A 20,398-nucleotide genomic window follows, 5' to 3' on the forward strand; every position below is an offset into this window, starting at 1 on the left:
TGGCGTTAAAAATTGGGGGGGACATTTAAGGGTTAATTGTGCTTATTTGGGCTCTGTGGCCCATTTAACATTGATTCCTAGGGCCAAATCGGGTCCATTGAGGCATTTAACAGTCAAATCGCGGTCAATCAGCCTTTTTAACATTGTTCCCTATGGGAAAATCGTGGTCATCGCGGCCATCCCGATTTACCCGCGATTTTTACCCCCGACGACCGCGATTTCAATCGCTGGCACCCTTCTAGGTAAAGAGTACCTTCTGTTGTCAGGTAGAACGTAGCTATGGACACTGGTTTAACAATCATTGACCAGAGTGGGACGGACCTCTCGCTGAAAAACGGAAGCGTGCATCGAGTAACTACTTATTATATTCCAATAACTCAGAAATGACCACATATTCCAGAGACAGCAAGATCACACAATGCCACAACACAAATTACTGGACTCTAATTGCTTGCATTAAAACTTGGGTATCAACCAATGCCCAGCCCGGGAATAAGATCTCACTAGGACAGAGAATCCTCCAAACCTCGACGAGCGTAACACGCCATACCCATGTGCAAACTGGGCATTTGAGATCGAAACTGCCCAATAGCTGCCAATACCACAGTGCCACCATACCCAGCTTTGTATAAATAGCAGCTGCCGGATCACATGCTGCAGATCCATATTTCACAATAGCCTAAGATCATCTTGTTATTAACCTATTAGAAAGGTGTGAGGAACAATGAGAGGACACTTTTCCAGGTATTCCAGCAGCTAGGACAAGGCTGCCCTGTGCACGAGACATGTAATAAGTACCATTGGGTTCCACCTAGCAATGCTGACAGCCCCCTCCTCTCCATGCTATTACCAGCAGAGCCTAGAGGAAAATAGCTTATTGATCTCATTAGACAATTAACTGTTGGTGTTATGTTCTTCTGTATGTGTTCGTAATGAAGGATGGGGGAGGTGTTTGCACAGTGGGGTGGGGTGGGGGAGGGGGGGGGCGACGGACGACACAATTAATGCCACTGTAGAGGCAGCGCGAGGCACTATAGCTGTCAGGTAATAGTGGGTGGTCAGGCCCGGAGGTATGATTTGGTGGCAGTGAGAGGCCCTATAGCGGTCAGGTAATACTGGGTGGTCAGGCCCGGAGGTATGATTTGGTGGCAGTGAGAGGCACTATAGCTGTCAGGTAATACTGGGTGGTCAGGCCCAGAGGTATGATTTGGTGGCAGTGAGAGGCACTATAGCGGTCAGGTAATACTGGGTGGTCAGGTCCAGAGGTATGATTTGGTGGCAGTGAGAGGCCCTATAGCGTCAGGTAATACTGGGTGGTCAGGCCCGGAGGTATGATTTGGTGGCAGTGAGAGGCACTATAGCTATCAGGTAATACTGGGTGGTCAGGCCTAGGGGTATGATTTGGTGCCAGTAAGAGGCACTATAGCTGTCAGGTAATACTGGGTGGTCAGGCCCAGAGGTATGATTTGGTGGCAGTGAGAGGCACTATAGCTGTCAGGTAATACTGGGTGGTCAGGGCCAGAGGTATGATTTGGTGGCAGTGAGAGGCACTATAGCTGTCAGGTAATACTGGGTGGTCAGGCCCAGAGGTATGATTTGGTGCCAGTGAGAGGCACTATAGCTATCAGGTAATACTGGGTGGTCAGGGCCAGAGGTATGATTTGGTGGCAGTGAGAGGCACTATAGCTCTCAGGTAATACTGGGTGGTCAGGCCCAGAGGTATGATTTGGTGGCAGTGAGAGGCACTATAGCGGTCAGGTAATACTGGGTGGTCAGGCCCAGAGGTATGATTTGGTGGCAGTGAGGCACTATAGCGGTCAGGTAATACTGGGAGGTCAGGCCCAGAGGTATGATTTGGTGCCAGTGAGAGGCACTATAGCTATCAGGTAATACTAGGTGGTCAGGGCCAGAGGTATGATTTGGTGCCAGTAAGAGGCACTATAGCTATCAGGTAATACTGGGTGGTCAGGCCCGGAGGTATGATTTGGTGGCAGTGAGAGGCACTATAGCTGTCAGGTAATACTGGGTGGTCAGGGCCAGAGGTATGATTTGGTGGCAGTGAGAGGCACTATAGCTGTCAGGTAATACTGGGTGGTCAGGCCCAGAGGTATGATTTGGTGCCAGTGAGAGGCACTATAGCTATCAGGTAATACTGGGTGGTCAGGGCCAGAGGTATGATTTGGTGGCAGTGAGAGGCACTATAGCTCTCAGGTAATACTGGGTGGTCAGGCCCAGAGGTATGATTTGGTGGCAGTGAGAGGCACTATAGCGGTCAGGTAATACTGGGTGGTCAGGCCCAGAGGTATGATTTGGTGGCAGTGAGGCACTATAGCGGTCAGGTAATACTGGGAGGTCAGGCCCAGAGGTATGATTTGGTGCCAGTGAGAGGCACTATAGCTATCAGGTAATACTAGGTGGTCAGGGCCAGAGGTATGATTTGGTGCCAGTAAGAGGCACTATAGCTATCAGGTAATACTAGGTGGTCAGGGCCAGAGGTATGATTTGGTGCCAGTAAGAGGCACTATAGCTATCAGGTAATACTAGGTGGTCAGGCCCGGAGGTATGATTTGGTGCCAGTAAGAGGCACTATAGCTATCAGGTAATACTAGGTGGTCAGGCCCGGAGGTATGATTTGGTGCCAGTAAGAGGCACTATAGCTATCAGGTAATACTGGGTGGTCAGGCCCGGAGGTATGATTTGGGCAGCTAGAGGCATAGTATAGTTCTATGGTATATGGAAGGGGATGCGGTCATCTATTAGAATGAACTTAGGTCTACAGTCATTAGGTCGACCCCACTAGGTCGACTGGCAGGAAGGTCGACCTGACTTAAGGTCGACATGGGCCAAGGTCGACATGACTTAAGGTCGAATTTGCATAAAGGTCGACTGGTCATAAGGTCGACATGGGGTTTTTCACTGTTTTTTGAGCCGACATGTGCCGACAGACGGTATTTCATGCCCTACCATCCACTAGGGCGTGGAGGAGGTTATTAAAGCTGTGGCGAGTGAAGCGAGCCACCGTGCCCGAAGCATCGCGAGCGTCCGATTCTCATTGCCAACTGTGTCCATGTCGACTGTGTCGACATTCGGATAAAAAAACTGTGAAAAACCCATGTCAACCTTATGACCAGTCGACCTTTCTCATGTCGACCTTTATGCACATTCAACCTTAAGTCATGTCGACCTTGGCCCATGTCGATCTTAAGTCAGGTCGACCTTTCTGCCAGTCGACCTAGTGGGGTCGACCTAATGACTGTAGACCTAAGTTCATTCTGACAGATGTACCGATTCCTATGGAAGCTAGGTGTGCGAGCAACCGATTCCTATGGAAGCTAGGTGTGCGAGCAACATCTGTAACTGACTGCTCAGGCATGGATAGCCTTAAAACCTGTACTGTCAGGGGGGGGGGGGGTCCTCTGGTGGTGAGCATTTACGCACCCAAATTCACCGGGAGTAGCCACGTGAAGCACCTTCTCCTGTGCAAACTACTGGGCGAGCTGCAGTTACTGTAGGGTGCCCAAAAGACTTACCAAAAGGAGGGTGCGGGAAGAAATCTGCAATAAGTGATGGACACTCCAAAAATCAAAAGAGCAGTTGCGGGTCATTTTAGATAGGAGCAATGGGTGAAAGAAACAATTTCATTTTCTCCCTAAACCTGGGTACACACACAAAGATTTATCTGTCCAATCTGTTTGTTGGGAACAAAAATCAGTTTCTCCCAAATTATGGAAAATGGATAAAAACCATTGTTCTTATTAGTTTGCCAAATCAAATCGCTTTTACCAATTTGTCTAAATTACTGTTTCCCAGTGTTTGGGAGCAAATGTACGATTCTCATTTCATCCCATACATTGTCAGATTTGTATTGCCACCAGACAGATTGGAAAGATACATCTATAGGTGTGTACAAACTAGACCAGGAATGGGAAAGCTTTGGACCTCCTGCTGTTGCTGAACTACACATCCCAGCATACCCTGCTACAGTTTTGCTATTTGGCCACGCTAAAACTGTTGCAGAGCATGCTGGGATGTGTAGTTCAACAACTGCTGGAGTGCCAAACGTGTTCCCCACATCCCTGCACTAGACGATAAATTAAACAATATGCAAAGTAACGACCATCGTTAACAATATTTGTGTATATTTGGGAGAGATGTACGGAGTCTGGAAAAGTGAATAAATGAAAAGTGATAAAATTGCCAACCAATCAGCTCATAACTGTCATTTTTTTTCAAATACAGCCTGTACTGTGACAATTAGGAGCGGACTGGCCGGTGATTTATCACTTTTCAAGATTAGTACATCTGGCCCATTGTCTGATGTGTTCACACTATCGTTAACGATGTGCGCTCCCCGTGTGTACATGCAGGACAACAGAGGATCGCGCTACCACTGCACCTCCAACCCCCTCCCCGCACTACACATGCCGATGCCGGCTGCACCAATGTAACCAGTCTCTCCCGAACCGTGCTAGGTACACAGTGTAATGTGTACCCAACTTAAGGGGTACAGGAGTGAGTAAGTTTGGGAACCACTAGACTGGTCGGTAATAAAACAATAAAAAAACACAACCACACATAAACGCAACAAGCGAATAAATTCTATTAATTTGGCCTGACAGCAGCTCGAGCTGTTAAACCCAAACATCATAGTTTGTAACATTTAAACATTAACTTCTACAGAACAGTTTTCGCAATATAACGCTTCAAGACGGACTACAGATCACACAAAAACAATAACCATATCGGGCAGTACGGATGGTGCAATGGCCATAACTGTGTGGAGTTTGTATATTCTCCCCGCGCTTGAATGGGTTTCCTCTGGGTACTCCGGTTTCCTCCCACAATCCAAAAATATACTGGGAGGCTAATTGGCTCCCGACAATTTTAACCCTAGAATGTCTGTGTGCGTGTGTATATGTGGTAGGGAATATAGAATGTAAGCTCCACTGGGGCAGGGACGGATGTGAAGGTTCATATATTCTCTGTACAGCGCTGCGGAATATGTGTGCGCTATATAAGAAACTTAATAAACAAACAATAGGTTACATGAAAGCAGTCAATCGAGTTTTATCTACTAAACGCAGCTACAGCCTCCATCATCCGGCTGATGGGAGAAAAACAAAAGGTAAGTGGTAGTTGCTATAGCAGGAGATTCCGAAATAAGCAAAACAAACGACAGCCCTGGATTTACTAAAGGAGTTTGTTTTGGCTGGTGCTGGCAGGGCCTGGAGCGAGAGACCGTGTGTCCCGGGGAGGATGAACCCACAGTCACCAAGCACTGAACACACAGTCCTCCAGGATTATAAAGTGCTATCTGCTTACCAGTGAGCCTCGTGGTCTCTCTCTCCCCCCATCTGCTCTGTGCATGCAGGCAAGGCTTCCTAATCCGCTCTGCAACTATATGCAAAGGAGGGAGAGCCCAGCAATGAGAAACTTTAGTCAGGGCCCAGATTAAATAGACATTTACTCTACCAAAATGGCGTTCTGTTTTCGGTTTAAAAAAATTGAACAGAGCTCAAAACATACATTAAAGCCTGGAGTTTTCCAGGCCTGTGCGTCGCACGCGGACTGCCAATCTGTGGGATATTATTTTAGCTTGACTTCTGCGTGAGCGTTCACTCCCAGGATACTCTCTAGAATTTCCATCCGAGCTTTGACCTTGATTCCATTACTTTAAGCAGAATTGTAAAGACATTTTTTTTTTTTTTTAAATTGTATAGAAGAAAAAAAAAATTGCATTTGCAAATAGACGCATAAAGGAGAAATAACAACACGCGTGTAAAAGCCTTCAGCACTTTATAAAGTATAAAAGGCCAGGGCATGCACCCTTTGTGGGCCGCTCTGCTGCACAGTACAGAAGTATATCCTTGTCTGCTTGGCCGCAATCAATTCAACTAGGGGGCCGATTTGTCCCCATTCCAATGGTGGGGGGGTGTGCATGCATATATGACATGGCATATATATCACACTCGCCAAAGGTGTGTTCGCACGGGTAGGGGAGGGAGGTGGTATCAGAGAGGGGGGGGGGGGAGAGACGCCCATCATTTTATGTACATTCCCCTGGAGACGCAGGTGTGGTGATGCCTGTTGGGGGCGGGTGGCTGACATCACATTACGCCAGGGTCCGCCCCCTTTTTGTCGATCTACGGAGGAAATAAGAGTCCGTTCTATTTAGAAGGGGAGAAAAATCATTCGATGGTCATGGAAAATGCCAAAACAAGCCTTGAAGACGATGAGATCGCTTGCAGCAGTTACAGCCTCAAACAATCAACAACAACACCGCCATAGTAACTGTATGAAGGGCGGGGGACAAAGGACAGATACCGTATACATCGCCCACATAGTGCACGCACAGAGAGGCTGCAGAGCATTGCAACTGAACTTTAAAGCACTAATAAAAGCCCTTTTGCAGGTTTTATGGACTGGTTGAGCTGACAATCTAAATGGCAGTTCTCTTTGGGAAGCGTGTGTGTCAGTCTCAATAGGTATTCAGTCCCTGGGTCAACAATGACTAGGTAGACCAATAATGGTAGACAGTGACTATGTCGGTACCTAAGAATAGTCAGAATACCCTACAGACATTGACAGGTCGACAAGCTTTAGGTCAACATAAGTGTTTAACACTTTTTTTTTCTTAAAATGTAGTTTTTCATACTTATTATCCCTGATATTTAGCAGAGGGATGATGCAATGATCAATGATTAATACCCCGCCCCAACAATATCGCACTGCAGATGTAAAGCCATTGCTTTCTACAGCCCTTCCCCATAAACGCTGACATGTCAGACTGACACACCCCCCCCCCCCCCCCCTCCAGTCCTTCCTGGTGATCAGTGACAGGAGGTCCGGCAGCCTCAGTGCAAAGGGTGGCTGCTTTTGTCGACATGCCCGGCATCTATGTAATGTGGTCATGCGAAGGCAGAAAGTTGCCCTGCGCCCCTTTCCCCCCCCCAAAGCCAAGATCCGGGACACCGTTCCACTCGGCTCTCCAGTGGCAGAACAGTGGGAATGGGGGCTGTCAAACATGGCTGCCTCAGCCAATAACAACCAGCCTTATCCCTATTGGCTAACCGCTGCTGCAGCAATCCTGCAATACCTAGTGTAACAGGTCGTGGCCTCCTTTTGGCTCTGGAAAGCAGAAGTGACACTTGGTCCCAAATGTCAGCCCTGTGTCTTCCCACCCAATAAAGTATACGACCATACGTTACTGGGCCGCCTGATCTCGTCCGATCTCAGCAGCTAAACAGTAATTGGCAGGATCAGTACCTATTGGGAGACTGATGGGGAATATCTGGTGCCGTATAAATTGAGGTGAATCCGAAACACTAGGCACCACAGGAAGGGCCACTTTCTGTCCTTTATTCCCCCTTTTTTCTCTATACTGTATGGTCCACAGCAACGTACCCATAAGTGTTGTGAACGTCATTTAATGTGTATATTGCTTGAAATTTGCATTCGATTAAATTTACGGGGGGGGGGGGGGGGGGGGTCCCCAGGGAGAAAACATTTTCGCCCATTTCACTGTGATTTATTGTGATTTAACGGTAATATTTGTGATTCACCGTGTAATCATTCCAATATATTTTGTGTTAATGACTTGTAATTATTTACGCCTTACCCTGACGCGCATATATTTTAAGTGTATATTATTAAAAGTTATGTATTAATCTAACCATTACTCACCTTGTATACTACTTTAAAAGAGTGCCCCAAAAACCTACATTGTTCTTCCTTTTTGTCCTCTCTTTGGACAACCCCTTCTCAATCAGCTTCACCGCTGAACCTTTTGGGAGCACCACCAACCCAGTACCACTGTCAATTACAGCCACTATTGGTCTAATGTTGGTACACCAGGTATCTTTCTATATGTTTCTTCTACAATTTTTCAATAATACATGTGTTTGCTTGTGACGATCCACCCCTTTCCTTTGAGCAAGCCAATAGAAATCAGCCGATTGTTACCTATACTGGTATTGCCAGTGCATCACGATCGACCAGTCAATCATTATCAACCCATTGGCTAAAGATGCTCACATACGGTGCGATTCTCACTTTTTAGTTCAAACCGCATTGCACCTAGTTAAAAATCACACTGGGTTTATTTTGCCTTGCGATGCGCGCTCCCGTGTAGTCCATATTGCAAGGCAGACTAGTATGTGCAGGAAGGCATTTTTGTGCTGCATCGCATCATGTCTAGTTCCAATTACACCCTGTAGGGCAGGGATGGGGAACCTTCGGCCCACCAGCTGTTGTTGAACTACACATCCCAGCATGCCCTGCTACAGTTTTGCTATTTGGCCATGCTAAAACTGTTGCAGGGCATGCTGGGTTGTGTAGTTCAACAACATCTGGAGGGCCGAAGGTTCCCCATCCCTGCTGTAGGGAATCGCATGCGATATGAACTCTACATACACAAATTACATATTGTAGTCTAGTCCAAATCTTATGTAGTCCAAATAACCGTGTATTAAGTTCAAATGACATAGCACTGGAGTCCAAATCGCATAGCACACATTGTATGGCTCAAATCGCTCCTAGCACACATCTCACCATGAGTGGGCACCATCTCTTATATATTTAGCCAGATCTGTCACTCAACCCCTGTGGAGAACGTTCCTGTGTAAAACAGTTTCACTTTCATGTGTCTGACGTTCCACCCCCTTGACATCACCTCCCCCCGCCCAGCCAGGGCTACAGTACACGCCCACCATCCACCATTACTCCACAGCCACCATCCACCATTACTCCTGCACATCCCTACCCTCTGCCAGGACCCCCGCGACCCCCCTCCCGCGATTCGCGGCCCCCCCGCGACCCCTCCCGCAAATCGCGGGACCCCCGCAACTCCCCCTCCCGCGATTCGCGGGACCCCCGTGCCCCCCCCTCCCGCCATTCGCGGGACCCCGCACCCCCCCTCCCGCGATTCGCGGGACTCCCGCTTTCCACCCTCCCGCGAGTCGCGGGACCCCCGCGACTACCACGGTATCCGGACTATTGTTAGACAGCACTTACATCGACAGCCATTACATCGACACCATTAGTTCGACACCTCAATAGGTCGACATGGTTTTAGGTCGACATACCATTAGGTCGACATGTTATTATGTCGACAGCTCATTAGGTCGACAGCTCATTTGGTCGACAGCTCATTAGGTCGACATGTTTTTAGGTCGCCACTGCCATTAGGTCGACTGTGTCTATGTCGACAGTCAAAAGGTCGACATGGGTTTTTTCACTGTTTATTGAGCCGACATGTGCCGACAGGCGGTATTTCATGCCCTACTATCCACTAGGGCGTGGTGGGAGAATAAAATAGTGTGCCCGAAGCATAGCGAGCGGCTGCGGTACACTTCAAACTGTGTCCATGTCGACTGTGTCGACATTTCGGCCAAAAAACAGTGAAAAAACCCATGTCGACCTTTTGACTGTCGACATAGACTCTGTCGACCTAATGGCAGTTTCGACCTAAAAACATGTCGACCTAATGAGCTGTCGACCTAATGAGCTGTCGACATAATGACATGTCGACCTAATGGTATGTCGACCTAAAACCATGTCGACCTATTGAGCTGTCGAACTAATGGTGTCGATGTAATGGCTGTCGATGTAAGTGCTGTCTAATATCCGTCCCAGACCCGACCACCCCCTCCCGCGATTCGCTGGACCTCCGCAACCACCCCCTCCCGCGAAACGCGGGACCCCCGCGACCCTCCCACAAATCGCGGGACCCCAGCGACCCCTCCCTCCCGCGAGCCCCCTCCCGCGATTCGCAGGACCCCTGCATCCTCCCCTCCCGCGATTCGCGGGACCCCTGCGTCCCCCCCTCCCGGCATTAAAAGGGCCCCCGCGACCCCCCTCCCGCGATTCACGGCACCCCCCCCCCCCCTACTGTGATTGCGACCCCCCCTCCCGCAATTCGCACCGCCCCCTCCCGCCAATTCACGGAACCCCCCGTAGCGCCCCCCTCCCGCGATTTGCGGGCCCCCTCGGCACTTCTCGCGATTCACGGCACCCCCCACACCCCCCTTCCTGCAATTCGCAACCCCCACGACCCCCCTCCGCGATTCACGAAACCCCCCGTAGCGCCCCCCTCCCGCCGATTTGCGGGCCCCCTCGGCACCTCTCGCGATTTGCGACCACCCCGTAATTCACACATTCGGGGACCCCCCTCCCGCGATTCATGCCCCCCTCACGCAATTCACGGCACCCCCCATACCCCCCTTCCTGCGATTCGGAACCCCCCACGACCCCCCCTCCGCGATTCCTGCCCCCTCCCGCGATTCACGGACCCCGCACCACCCCCCTGCGCCCACCCTCCCTTGATTCACGCCCCCCTCATGCAATTCACGGCAACCCCCCACACCCCCCTCCTGCGATTCGCAGCCCCCCACGACCCCCGCCTCCTGCGATTCATGACCCCTCCCGTGATTCACGGACCCCCGCACCACCCCCCCTTGACTCACGGCACCCCACGCGCCCCTCCCGCAATTCACAGACCTCCGCAACCCCCCCTCCCGCAATTCACTAACCCCGACAACCCCCCTCCCGCAATTTGCGGACCCCCCTTCCCACGATTCAAGCCCCCCCGCACCCCCGCCCACGATTTGCGGACCCCCGCCCCCTCCCGCTAACCGCGGATCCCCACACACCACCCCCCCTCCCGCAATTTGCAGACCCCCTTCCGGCAATTCCACCCCCCAGCGGACCACCGCGGCCCCCGCTCCCGCATTTCACGTACCCCCGTGACAATGGGGGGATCCTGTACCACCACAAGCAGGTACCGCCCCTAGGTGGGAAATCCGGGCCTGGCTGCCGCACTGCAGGTTTCCCCACTGCCCTCTGCACCAGCGCCACAACTTTTATCAATGTCTTGCCCACATACCACTATTATACAGCCTCCTGCTCTCATGCACGCTCACTCCCTCCAGTGGGAGGAGACGCTCACCCACTGCCGGAGCTGCATACTGTCCCCCACCCTCCTCCAGTTCTAGGGATGCCCATCGACCATCAATGATTTTCAAATAATCGATGGTTTATGGCCGATGTTGAATACTTTTGCCATCAATGTGGGAGGACACTGCCCTGCCTCCTGTTCTCCTGCCCCGTAACTTCCGCCAGTGGAGACCCGCTCACCCTGTGTTGCCCACATTCCCCTATCATGCTTTACCGCCCAGCCTCCTGCTCTCATGCACCCTAACTCCCACCCAGTCGGAGGAGACACTGACTCCTGTATTTCTGTGCTGCCTCCCTGGACCCTCACCCACTGGCAGAAGCTGCACAGTGTCCACCACCCTCTTTAGTCCCCCGTATGCCCACACACCCCTATCACTACCCAGCTTCCTGCTCTCCTGAACCGTAACTTCCACCACTGGGTAATCGCTGACGCTGTGTTGCCCACATATCCCTATCATGCCTCATATCCCAGCCTCCTGCTCTCATGCACCCTAACTCCCACCCAGTAGGAGGAGACACTGACTCAGGGCCACCGTCCGGTACTCCTGTGCTGCCACGCTGGACCCTCACCCACTGCCAGAAGCTGCAATACAGGGCATCTTTCATACAATTCTAACCATATTTCTCACAATACAAATGTTCACAAATTAAGGGGGCGCAGCCCCTTACGCCGGTGTGAAGAGCGCCCGTAGGGCGCGATGAATCACCTAGTTAGAACATAAAATGCCATCTCAGAATGACATTATATGAAGAAAAAAATATATTATTTCAGCCTGAAACTGTGGTGACAGAGGGCTCTTGTCCAATCGTTCTCTGTAGTGGACCTTTCGAAATCCGTGCAATTCCTCTGCCCTGCCTGTGGCGTCACTCTATGGCTGGGGTAGGGTTACCACCTAGTCCCTTTAATTCCGGACACATGTTAATTACACAGGTTCTGTGGCAGTTTAAAATCAGGTGAAGTGGAGTCTTAAAGTCAGCCAGCCACAGAACCTGTGTTATTAATATGTGTCCGGAATTAAAGGGACTAGGTGGTAACCCTAGGCTGGGGTAGCCAACCCTGGTCCTCGAGAGCTACCAACAGTGCATGTTTTGCAGGTCCCCTCACAGAATCACAAGTGAGCTAATTAGCTCCATCTGTGGATCTTTTAAAATGTGTCAGTGATTAATGAGTGCAGCAGCTAGGTTGTCTGAAAAATGTGAACTGTTGGTAGCTCTCGAGGGCTAGGGTTGGCTACCACTGCTCTATGGAGTGTCTAGCACAGACTGATCTGTATTTCAGTACAGAGATACAGACCAAACTGTGCTTTAAGCACCAGGAGCAAAAAGAGTGACACCCCAGGTAGGAAAGAGGAACTGCATGGATTTTCAAAGGTGCATTGTGCTAGAATGAGTGCGATTCAAGGGTGTCCCAGTTTAAAGGGATAGTATGGTAAGCTTAGTTATATTATAGCAGGAAAACCAATGGACAAAAAAATATCTACTGTGCCAGCCCTACCGAAGATTTACCAAACCAAGACGTTGTAGTATCTGTGTGTGGTTTCATTCCAGAGAACAATGTATACATACACACACACACACACACACACACACACCATCTATTGTTTTCCGAGAGTGAGAACTAGATTTAGGGCAGAGAGACGTTACAGGCTGAGGCGCACGTAATTGCTAAATTATTATTTGGACAAGTGTGTTTATGACACAGGCCGTCCCTTCCTGTGCTGTCTATGTCAATAAACCACTGCAAAATATACACACTACAACTACAGTAATACACGTGTCCTGGGAGAGCTGCAAAGCTGGTTTATGGCGCGCACCAATTAAGCTTCGTGTTCTAATTAGAAAGACTGCTCTCCATTCACCCCTGCAAATAGGTCTCTGGTGTTTTATGAATGATGTCACTACTAGAAGAAAACGCATTAATAAAGTTAAAGCCCATCTGTACCCCATGCGAGAAATACTACCAAGATAAGGATGTTCCGAATACACGGATGAAAAGCAAGAAGGATAAAAGCTTCTGCTCTAGACATCTTGTCTGATCCGTGAATGTTTGTGCCGGCCTCTAGCAAAGGAGTAAACACACAATTACTATAAATGAGTCCAACGTCATTTCATCACCTCAAGGGCCTTGTAACAGATTCCCAATGGAAGAAAGCTGGAGTTGTAAACGTACATATTTCCCTGCAAGTCTGAACAGCACACGCCTGTATTTATCACATGGAGAGATGAACGGAGCAGATTACTGATGCAGGACTGCCAGGCTATCACTCTGGTTACAGTCTGGGGCTGTTAGATAACCAATAACTACAGTAGTTAAAGGGATTTAAATCAGCTGAGTTTTAAAGACTCGGGGCATGGGGAGGGGAAGTGGAGGCAGAGGATACTAGGTGTTTGTAGGGGCCTGAGCACGGGGCAGGCAATTGGAGGGGTAAATTCTGCAGTGGGGTTCATGCACGGGGCAGATGAGAGAAGGGGCAGATGATGTAGGGGGAAGTCACAGCATGGGGCAGTTGAGAAAAGGGGGCAGATGCTGTAGGGTAATTAGGGCAAAGGGGAGTGAAAAAATAGGGCAGGTGCCGTAGAGGAGTTACTACATTGTGCAGGTGGGAGAAGAGGGCAGATGCCGTCATAGATTTAGGACATTGGGCATATAAGACAAGAGAACAAATGCTGTAGAGGAATGGGGGGGGGGGGAGCAGATGAGGTATTGGTCATGGCATGGGGCAGATAAGACACTAGAGCAGATTCCATAGAGGAATCATGGGACAGATGCTGTAGTGGAGTCAGGGCATGGGGCCGATAAGACAAGAGGACAGATGCGGTAGTGGTCATGGCATGGGACAGATGCTGCAGTGGAGTCAGGGCATGTGGCAGATGCTGCAGTGAAAGCCGGTATTACGGGATTGAAGTAGAGGAGATAGATGCTGCAGGGGAGTCAGAATGGTGCAAGTACAGGTGACAGATGCTGAAGAAATGTCAGAAGGGGCAGGTGTTACATCCAGGCAGTGGAGTAGAGGTGGCAGATGGTGTACAGGAGAAAGGGCATGGGCCAGATGAGAAGATGTAGCAGATTCTGAATACAGTCAGAGAGTGAGGCACAGGGTGGTGGAGGCGCAGGGCAGATGCTGCAGTGTAGACAGGCCATGGGGCAGAAATATACAAGGGTAGATGATGCAATGCAGTAAGGGCCTTGGGGGAGGCAGATGCCAGCCAGAGCATGGTGTGGGTGCAGATGCTGTGGCTCAGCCACGGCATGGGGGGGGGGGGGGGTCAGATGCTGTGCCAAAGTCAGGGAATTGGGGGGGGGGCAGATGCTGTGCCAAAATCAGGGCATTGGGGGGGGGGGGGGGGGGGGCAGATGCTGTGACAATTTCAGTGCATGGGGGGGTGGGGGGCAGATGCTGTGCCAAAGTCAGGGAATGGGGGGGGGGGGGCAGATGCTGTGCCAAAGTCAGGGCATGGGGGGGGGGGGGAGATGCTGTGACACAGTCAGGGCATGGGGGGGCCTAGATGCTGTGACAATGTCAGGCTATGGGGGGGGGGGGCAGATGCTGTGACAAAGTCAGGGCATGGAGGGGGCCCAGATGCTGTGACAAAGTCGGGGGATGGGGGGGCAATAGCTGCAGCAGTCAGGGCATGGGTGGGGGCAGATGCTGTGCCAAAGTCAGGGCATGGGGGGGGGGGGGGCAGATACTGTGCCAAAGTCAGGGCATGGGGGGGGGTAGATGCTGTGACAAAGTCAGGGCATGGGGGGGGGCAGATGCTGTGACAATGTCAGGGCATGGGGGGCAATAGCTGCAGCAGTCAGGGCATGGGTGGGGGCCACATGACTGGAAGGGACAGATCGATACAGTACTACAGGGGAGTAAGAAGCAAGGGGCAGGTGCTACAGTGAAGTCAGGGCACATGGCAGGTGATAGAGGGAGCAGGTGCTGCACAGGAGTCAAGGTCACAGGGCAGGTGATTTAGGGGACAGGCGCTGCACAGGAGTCAAGGTCACAGGGCAGGTGATTTAGGGGACAGGCGCTGCACAGGAGTCAAGGCAGAGCAGTCAAATGCTGCAGGGGAGTCAGTCATAGCATGGCACAGGGGTCAAATGCTGCAGGGGAGTCAGTCATAGCATGGCACAGGGGTCAAATGCTGCAGGGGAGTCAGTCATAGCATGGCACAGGGGTCAAATGCTGCAGGGGAGTCAGTCATAGCATGGCACAGGGGTCAAATGCTGCAGGGGAGTCAGTCATAGCATGGCACAGGGGTCAAATGCTGCAGGGGAGTCAGTCATAGCATGGCACAGGGGTCAAATGCTGCAGGGGAGTCAGTCATAGCATGGCACAGGGGTCAAATGCTGCAGGGGAGTCAGTCATAGCATGGCACAGGGGTCAAATGCTGCAGGGGAGTCAGTCATAGCATGGCACACGGGTCAAATGCTGCAGGGGAGTCAGTCATAGCATGGCACACGGGTCAAATGCTGCAGGGGAGTCAGTCATAGCATGGCACACGGGTCAAATGCTGCAGGGGAGTCAGTCATAGCATGGCACAGGGGTCAAATGCTGCAGGGGAGTCAGTCATAGCGTGGCACAGGGGTCAAATGCTGCAGGGGAGTCAGTCATAGCATGGCACATGGGTCAAATGCTGCAGGGGAGTCAGTCATAGCATGGCACAGGGGTCAAATGCTGCAGGGGAGTCAGTCATAGCATGGCACAGGGGTCAAATGCTGCAGGGGAGTCAGTCATAGCGTGGCACAGGGGTCAAATGCTGCAGGGGAGTCAGTCATAGCATGGCACAGGGGTCAAATGCTGCAGGGGAGTCAGTCATAGCATGGCACAGGGGTCAAATGCTGCAAGGGAGTCAGTCATAGCATGGCACAGGGGTCAAATGCTGCAGGGGAGTCAGTCATAGCATGGCACAGGGGTCAAATGCTGCAGGGGAGTCAGTCATAGCATGGCACACGGGTCAAATGCTGCAGGGGAGTCAGTCATAGCATGGCACAGGGGTCAAATGCTGCAGGGGAGTCAGTCATAGCATGGCACAGGGGTCAAATGCTGCAAGGGAGTCAGTCATAGCATGGCACAGGGGTCAAATGCTGCAGGGGAGTCAGTCATAGCATGGCACAGGGGTCAAATGCTGCAGGGGAGTCAGTCATAGCATGGCACAGGGGTCAAATGCTGCAAGGGAGTCAGTCATAGCATGGCACAGGGGTCAAATGCTGCAGGGGAGTCAGTCATAGCATGGCACAGGGGTCAAATGCTGCAGGGGAGTCAGTCATAGCATGGCACAGGGGTCAAATGCTGCAGGGGAGTCAGTCATAGCATGGCACAGGGGTCAAATGCTGCAGGGGAGTCAGTCATAGCATGGCACAGGGGTCAAATGCTGCAAGGGAGTCAGTCATAGCATGGCACAGGGGTCAAATGCTGCAGGGGAGTCAGTCATAGCATGGCACAGGGGTCAAATGCTGCAAGGGAGGGCACAACAATGAAGCACCTGGGGAGTGAGGACATGGAGCAGGTGAATAGGGGGCAGATGGCACATGTACTTGTGGGGGGGGGGGCAGATAAGATGGGGCATGTGCTTGGGGGGAGCAGAGGAGATGGGGCATGTGCTTTGGGGGGGGGCAAGTGAGATGGGGCATGTGCTTGGGGGGGCAAGTGAGATGGGGCATGTGCTTTGGGGGGGGGGGCAAGTGAGATGGGGCATGTGCTTTGGGGGGGGGCAAGTGAGATGGGGCATGTGCTTGGGGGGGCAAGTGAGATGGGGCATGTGCTTGGGGGGGCAAGTGAGATGGGGCATGTGCTCGCAGGGAAGGGGGGGGTCAGATGAGATGGGGCATATGCTTGGGGGGGGAGCAGATGAGATGGGGCATATGCTTGGGGGGGGGGAGCAGATGAGATGGGGCATATGCTTGGGGGGGGAGCAGATGAGATGGGGCATATGCTTGGGGGGGGGGGAGCAGATGAGATGGGGCATATGCTTGGGGGGGGAGCAGATGAGATGGTTCATGTGCTTGAATGGGGGGGGGGTTATGGGCAGATCTGAAGTTGCCGGAAAAGTTACATGAAGGCTGCATGGCTGGTCAGATGGACAGAGCAGCACTTCTAGTGATCCCAGCCCAGAACCCTGCCAGCTACTGCGGTACTACAAGTCCCAGCATGCCCGGGCAGCACGCTGCTGCACACCTGCTCCGCCACGCTGACCTCGGAGCCGGGGGTCCCGTTCTCACCTTTGCTCCCGGGGGAACCGGCGTTTCTCCTCTCCGGGGAGGTGCTCCTCCTCCTGCGGACTCTGGCCGCCTCCGGGCTGCTGTGCGGATGGGGGAGCAGCGGGGAGGGCGGGGTGCCGTGCGGGGGGCTCGGGGGGCCGGGTTCGGTGTTGCTCCCCACGGAGGCGGACGGGGAGCGGCTGGGGCTGTGCAGGAGCTGGAAGGGCACGGTGGCCCGGATGGGCTGCAGGAGGCGGGCGGAGTTGCCGTTGGGGGGTGAACCGGAGCCGCGCTTCACTCGGGGGTGAGTGGAAGACATGAGGGCGGCGGGTGCACTCGGGGGTCCCCCCCGCGCTGTCACTCGGCCGCCGGTGACGATGCTGCTCCACCTCGGCCCCCGGATGGCCGGCGACTGTCACACAGCGGGGAGGAGGGAAGGGGCAGGCCCGAGCCGTGACGGGGGAGCGAGAGCCAATGGGAAGGCGAGATGTCTCAGCTGCGCGGTCAGGGGGCTGGGCCTGTAGTGTGGTGTGACGTCAGCAAGAGTACACACTATAGATTACACATGGTATTATTACACTGCTCTGCCCACTGTGTATGTGTCCTGCTACTATACTATATACTATACTGCCCACCAGTGTATGTGTATATATATATACACAGCACATACATACTGCTCCCCTCACACAGCACATACATGCACATATATGTCTTGTTACACTCACACAGCACATACTGTACATGTCATGCTCACACTATATACACTGGTGGCCAAAATTGCAGACACTTTGAAATTTTAATGTTTTTCAACTTTGAATGCTTATAAAAAATGTTACACTTCATGCAGTGCAGTGATTCATATATCAAATTAAAGGGAATTTAATGCTAAATTCAACACAATAAACAGAGGTCAAATATTTACATGTGTGAGATAGGGTCGTATTTTGGATGTTTGGTACTCTTTACCTAGAAGGGCGCCCGTCGCGGGCATCACGGGTACATTTATGTATGGCCGCGACGCGACCGACGCGATACCCGCGATTTCCCATTGAAACCAATGTTAAACATGGAAATCGTGTCGGTCGCGTCGCGGCCGGCCATAAATGTACCCGCGATGCCCGCGACGCGATGCTCCCGATTTCCCATAGGAATCAATGTTAAAAGGCGCGATGGACCCGATTTTACTGTTAAATGGCTCAATCCACCCGATTTGGCCATAGGAATCAATGTTAAATGGGCCACAGAGCCCATTAACCCTTAAATGTCCCCCCAAATTTTTAACGCCACCCCACGATCCACGCCAACCCGAAGCGTGGCGAGCGCAGCGAGCCCGCGAGGGGCGGCGGTACGCGTCCTCCGACCTTTTCATGCCCTACTATCCACTAGGGCGTGGTGTGAGAATATAATAGTGTGGCGAGCGCAGCGAGCCACCGAGCCCGAAGCGTGGCGAGCGCAGCGAGCCCCGCGAGGGGATGCGGATACCTTCACAGTTATGCGCGTCCCCTCGCGGGCTTCACAGGTGTCCGTGGCGAGGCGGACACCTGTGAAGCCCGCGAGGGGACGCGTATACCTGTGAAGGTATCCGCGTCCCCTCGCGGGGCTCGCTGCGCTCGCCACGCTTCGGGCTCGGTGGCTCGCTGCGCTCGCCACACTATTATATTCTCACACCACGCCCTAGTGGATAGTAGGGCATGAAAAGGTCGGAGGACGCGTACCGCCGCCCCTCGCGGGCTCGCTGCGCTCGCCACGCTTCGGGTTGGCGTGGATCGTGGGGTGGCGTTAAAAATTTGGGGGGACATTTAAGGGTTAATTTGGCCTATTTGGCCCCAAATCGGGTCCATTGAGGCATTTAACAGTAAAATCGCGGTCAATCTGCCGTTTTAACATTGTTCCCTACGGGAAAATCGCGGTGATCGCGGGCATCGCGGCCATCCCGATTTACCCGCGATGCCCGCGATGACCGCGATTTTTACCCGTGACGACCGCGATTTCAATCGAATCGCTGGCGCCGTTCTAGGTAAAGAGTACCGGATGTTTTTAGATGCATGTAACATGATTTGGAGACAGATTGAATGTGGGGAACAAAGGACACGTCAGAGTTGAGGATGACCCCTAGGCAACGAGCTTGTGGGGTACGGTAGATTGGCAAGTTGTCCATAGTGATGGAGATATCAGGATGGTAACTGTTCTTGGATGGTGGAAATATAAGTAGTGCCGTTTCGGAAATATTGAGTTTGAGGTAGCGAGAAGACATCCAAGATTACAGAAAGGCATTCAGAGACTTGGCCTACAACCACTGGTGACAACTCTGGTACACCCTAAAAGAGGGGCAAGTCCCAAGCATTGCCGCTAGTCTCCTGCGACAATCCCCCTGCCCCCGGCATTGTACCTCACCTACCACTGTGCAATGCGTGTAATTTCGGCATTGCATGGCAAGGGGTGCGGCAACAATGATGCCATCATGTGGGCCAATCTCCAAACAACGTATTACCTTTATAGTTCAGCCCCCATCCAACCACTTTCTCATCACGGAGCTGGCTGGGAGATCCAACCCTGTTTTTCCTAGGATGTATTGGGAATCACTGACTGATTAGCAGCACCTGGTGATTCCTGTTATATGTGTGTACAAGACAGAAAGTTGGTGTTCACAATGACAGTTAGTGTCAGGGCAATAGGCTTGCGAGAGCCAAGGGATTTCGTTAGGGATTCTCTGGAAGTACCCTTATTTTGAGTACTGCCATTGCTGTAACCTGAGAACTGCCATGCTATAATTTAAGAATTACAATCTGTTATCCTGGAATTCTGTCTACCTACTGAGAATAAAAAAACACACTTCGGGGGAAATTTACTAAGCCAAATACGGCTTTTTAGGCGTATCAGTATTTTCAGGATTTACTATCCTAAAAATACATTAATTCGTATTCATGGCACATTTGTAATTTTTTTTACAAATACCAATGTATACGCCATCGATAGAATACGAATCGGAATCACCTTTCAAAAGAATGATGATTCCTAATTTACTAAGTGGCCGTATTGAAAATACGGCTGCTAATTTGCGGCAATTAGCGGGATACGGATGCTATTTGCAAGCCAAATACGCCAGGAAAATACACTTAATTTTCCTGACGTATTAGCGGCATTCAGGAGACGGAGCCAACATGGAACGAAGAGGACCCAATCTATGCCGGAGGACCCTGGTAAGTATAATGTCCTTCCACAGGTACCCCTATGGATTTCTTCAGGACGGAG

General features: G+C 51.7%; 1 protein-coding gene across 2 annotated transcripts in view; it reads right to left on the bottom strand.

Moving 5' to 3' along the window:
• The window catches only part of GLCCI1 (glucocorticoid induced 1), a 59,439-nt gene extending 41,841 nt beyond the window's left edge, over window positions 1–17,598 (bottom strand). Inside the window, exon 1 of one of the 2 annotated variants that reach the window (XM_083144829.1) lies at window positions 17,168–17,598. In XM_083144829.1, the coding sequence (XP_083000955.1) occupies window positions 17,168–17,465 (298 nt within the window). In that variant the 5' untranslated portion in view covers window positions 17,466–17,598. The remainder of the gene's footprint in view (window positions 1–17,167) is intronic. The other variant, XM_083144828.1, reaches the window with a different exon arrangement.
• Between the last annotated feature and the right edge of the window lie 2,800 nt (window positions 17,599–20,398).

Source organism: Crinia signifera, chromosome 5, assembly GCF_055691185.1.
Source record: "Crinia signifera chromosome 5, ASM5569118v1, whole genome shotgun sequence".
Lineage (NCBI taxonomy): Eukaryota > Metazoa > Chordata > Amphibia > Anura > Myobatrachidae > Crinia > Crinia signifera.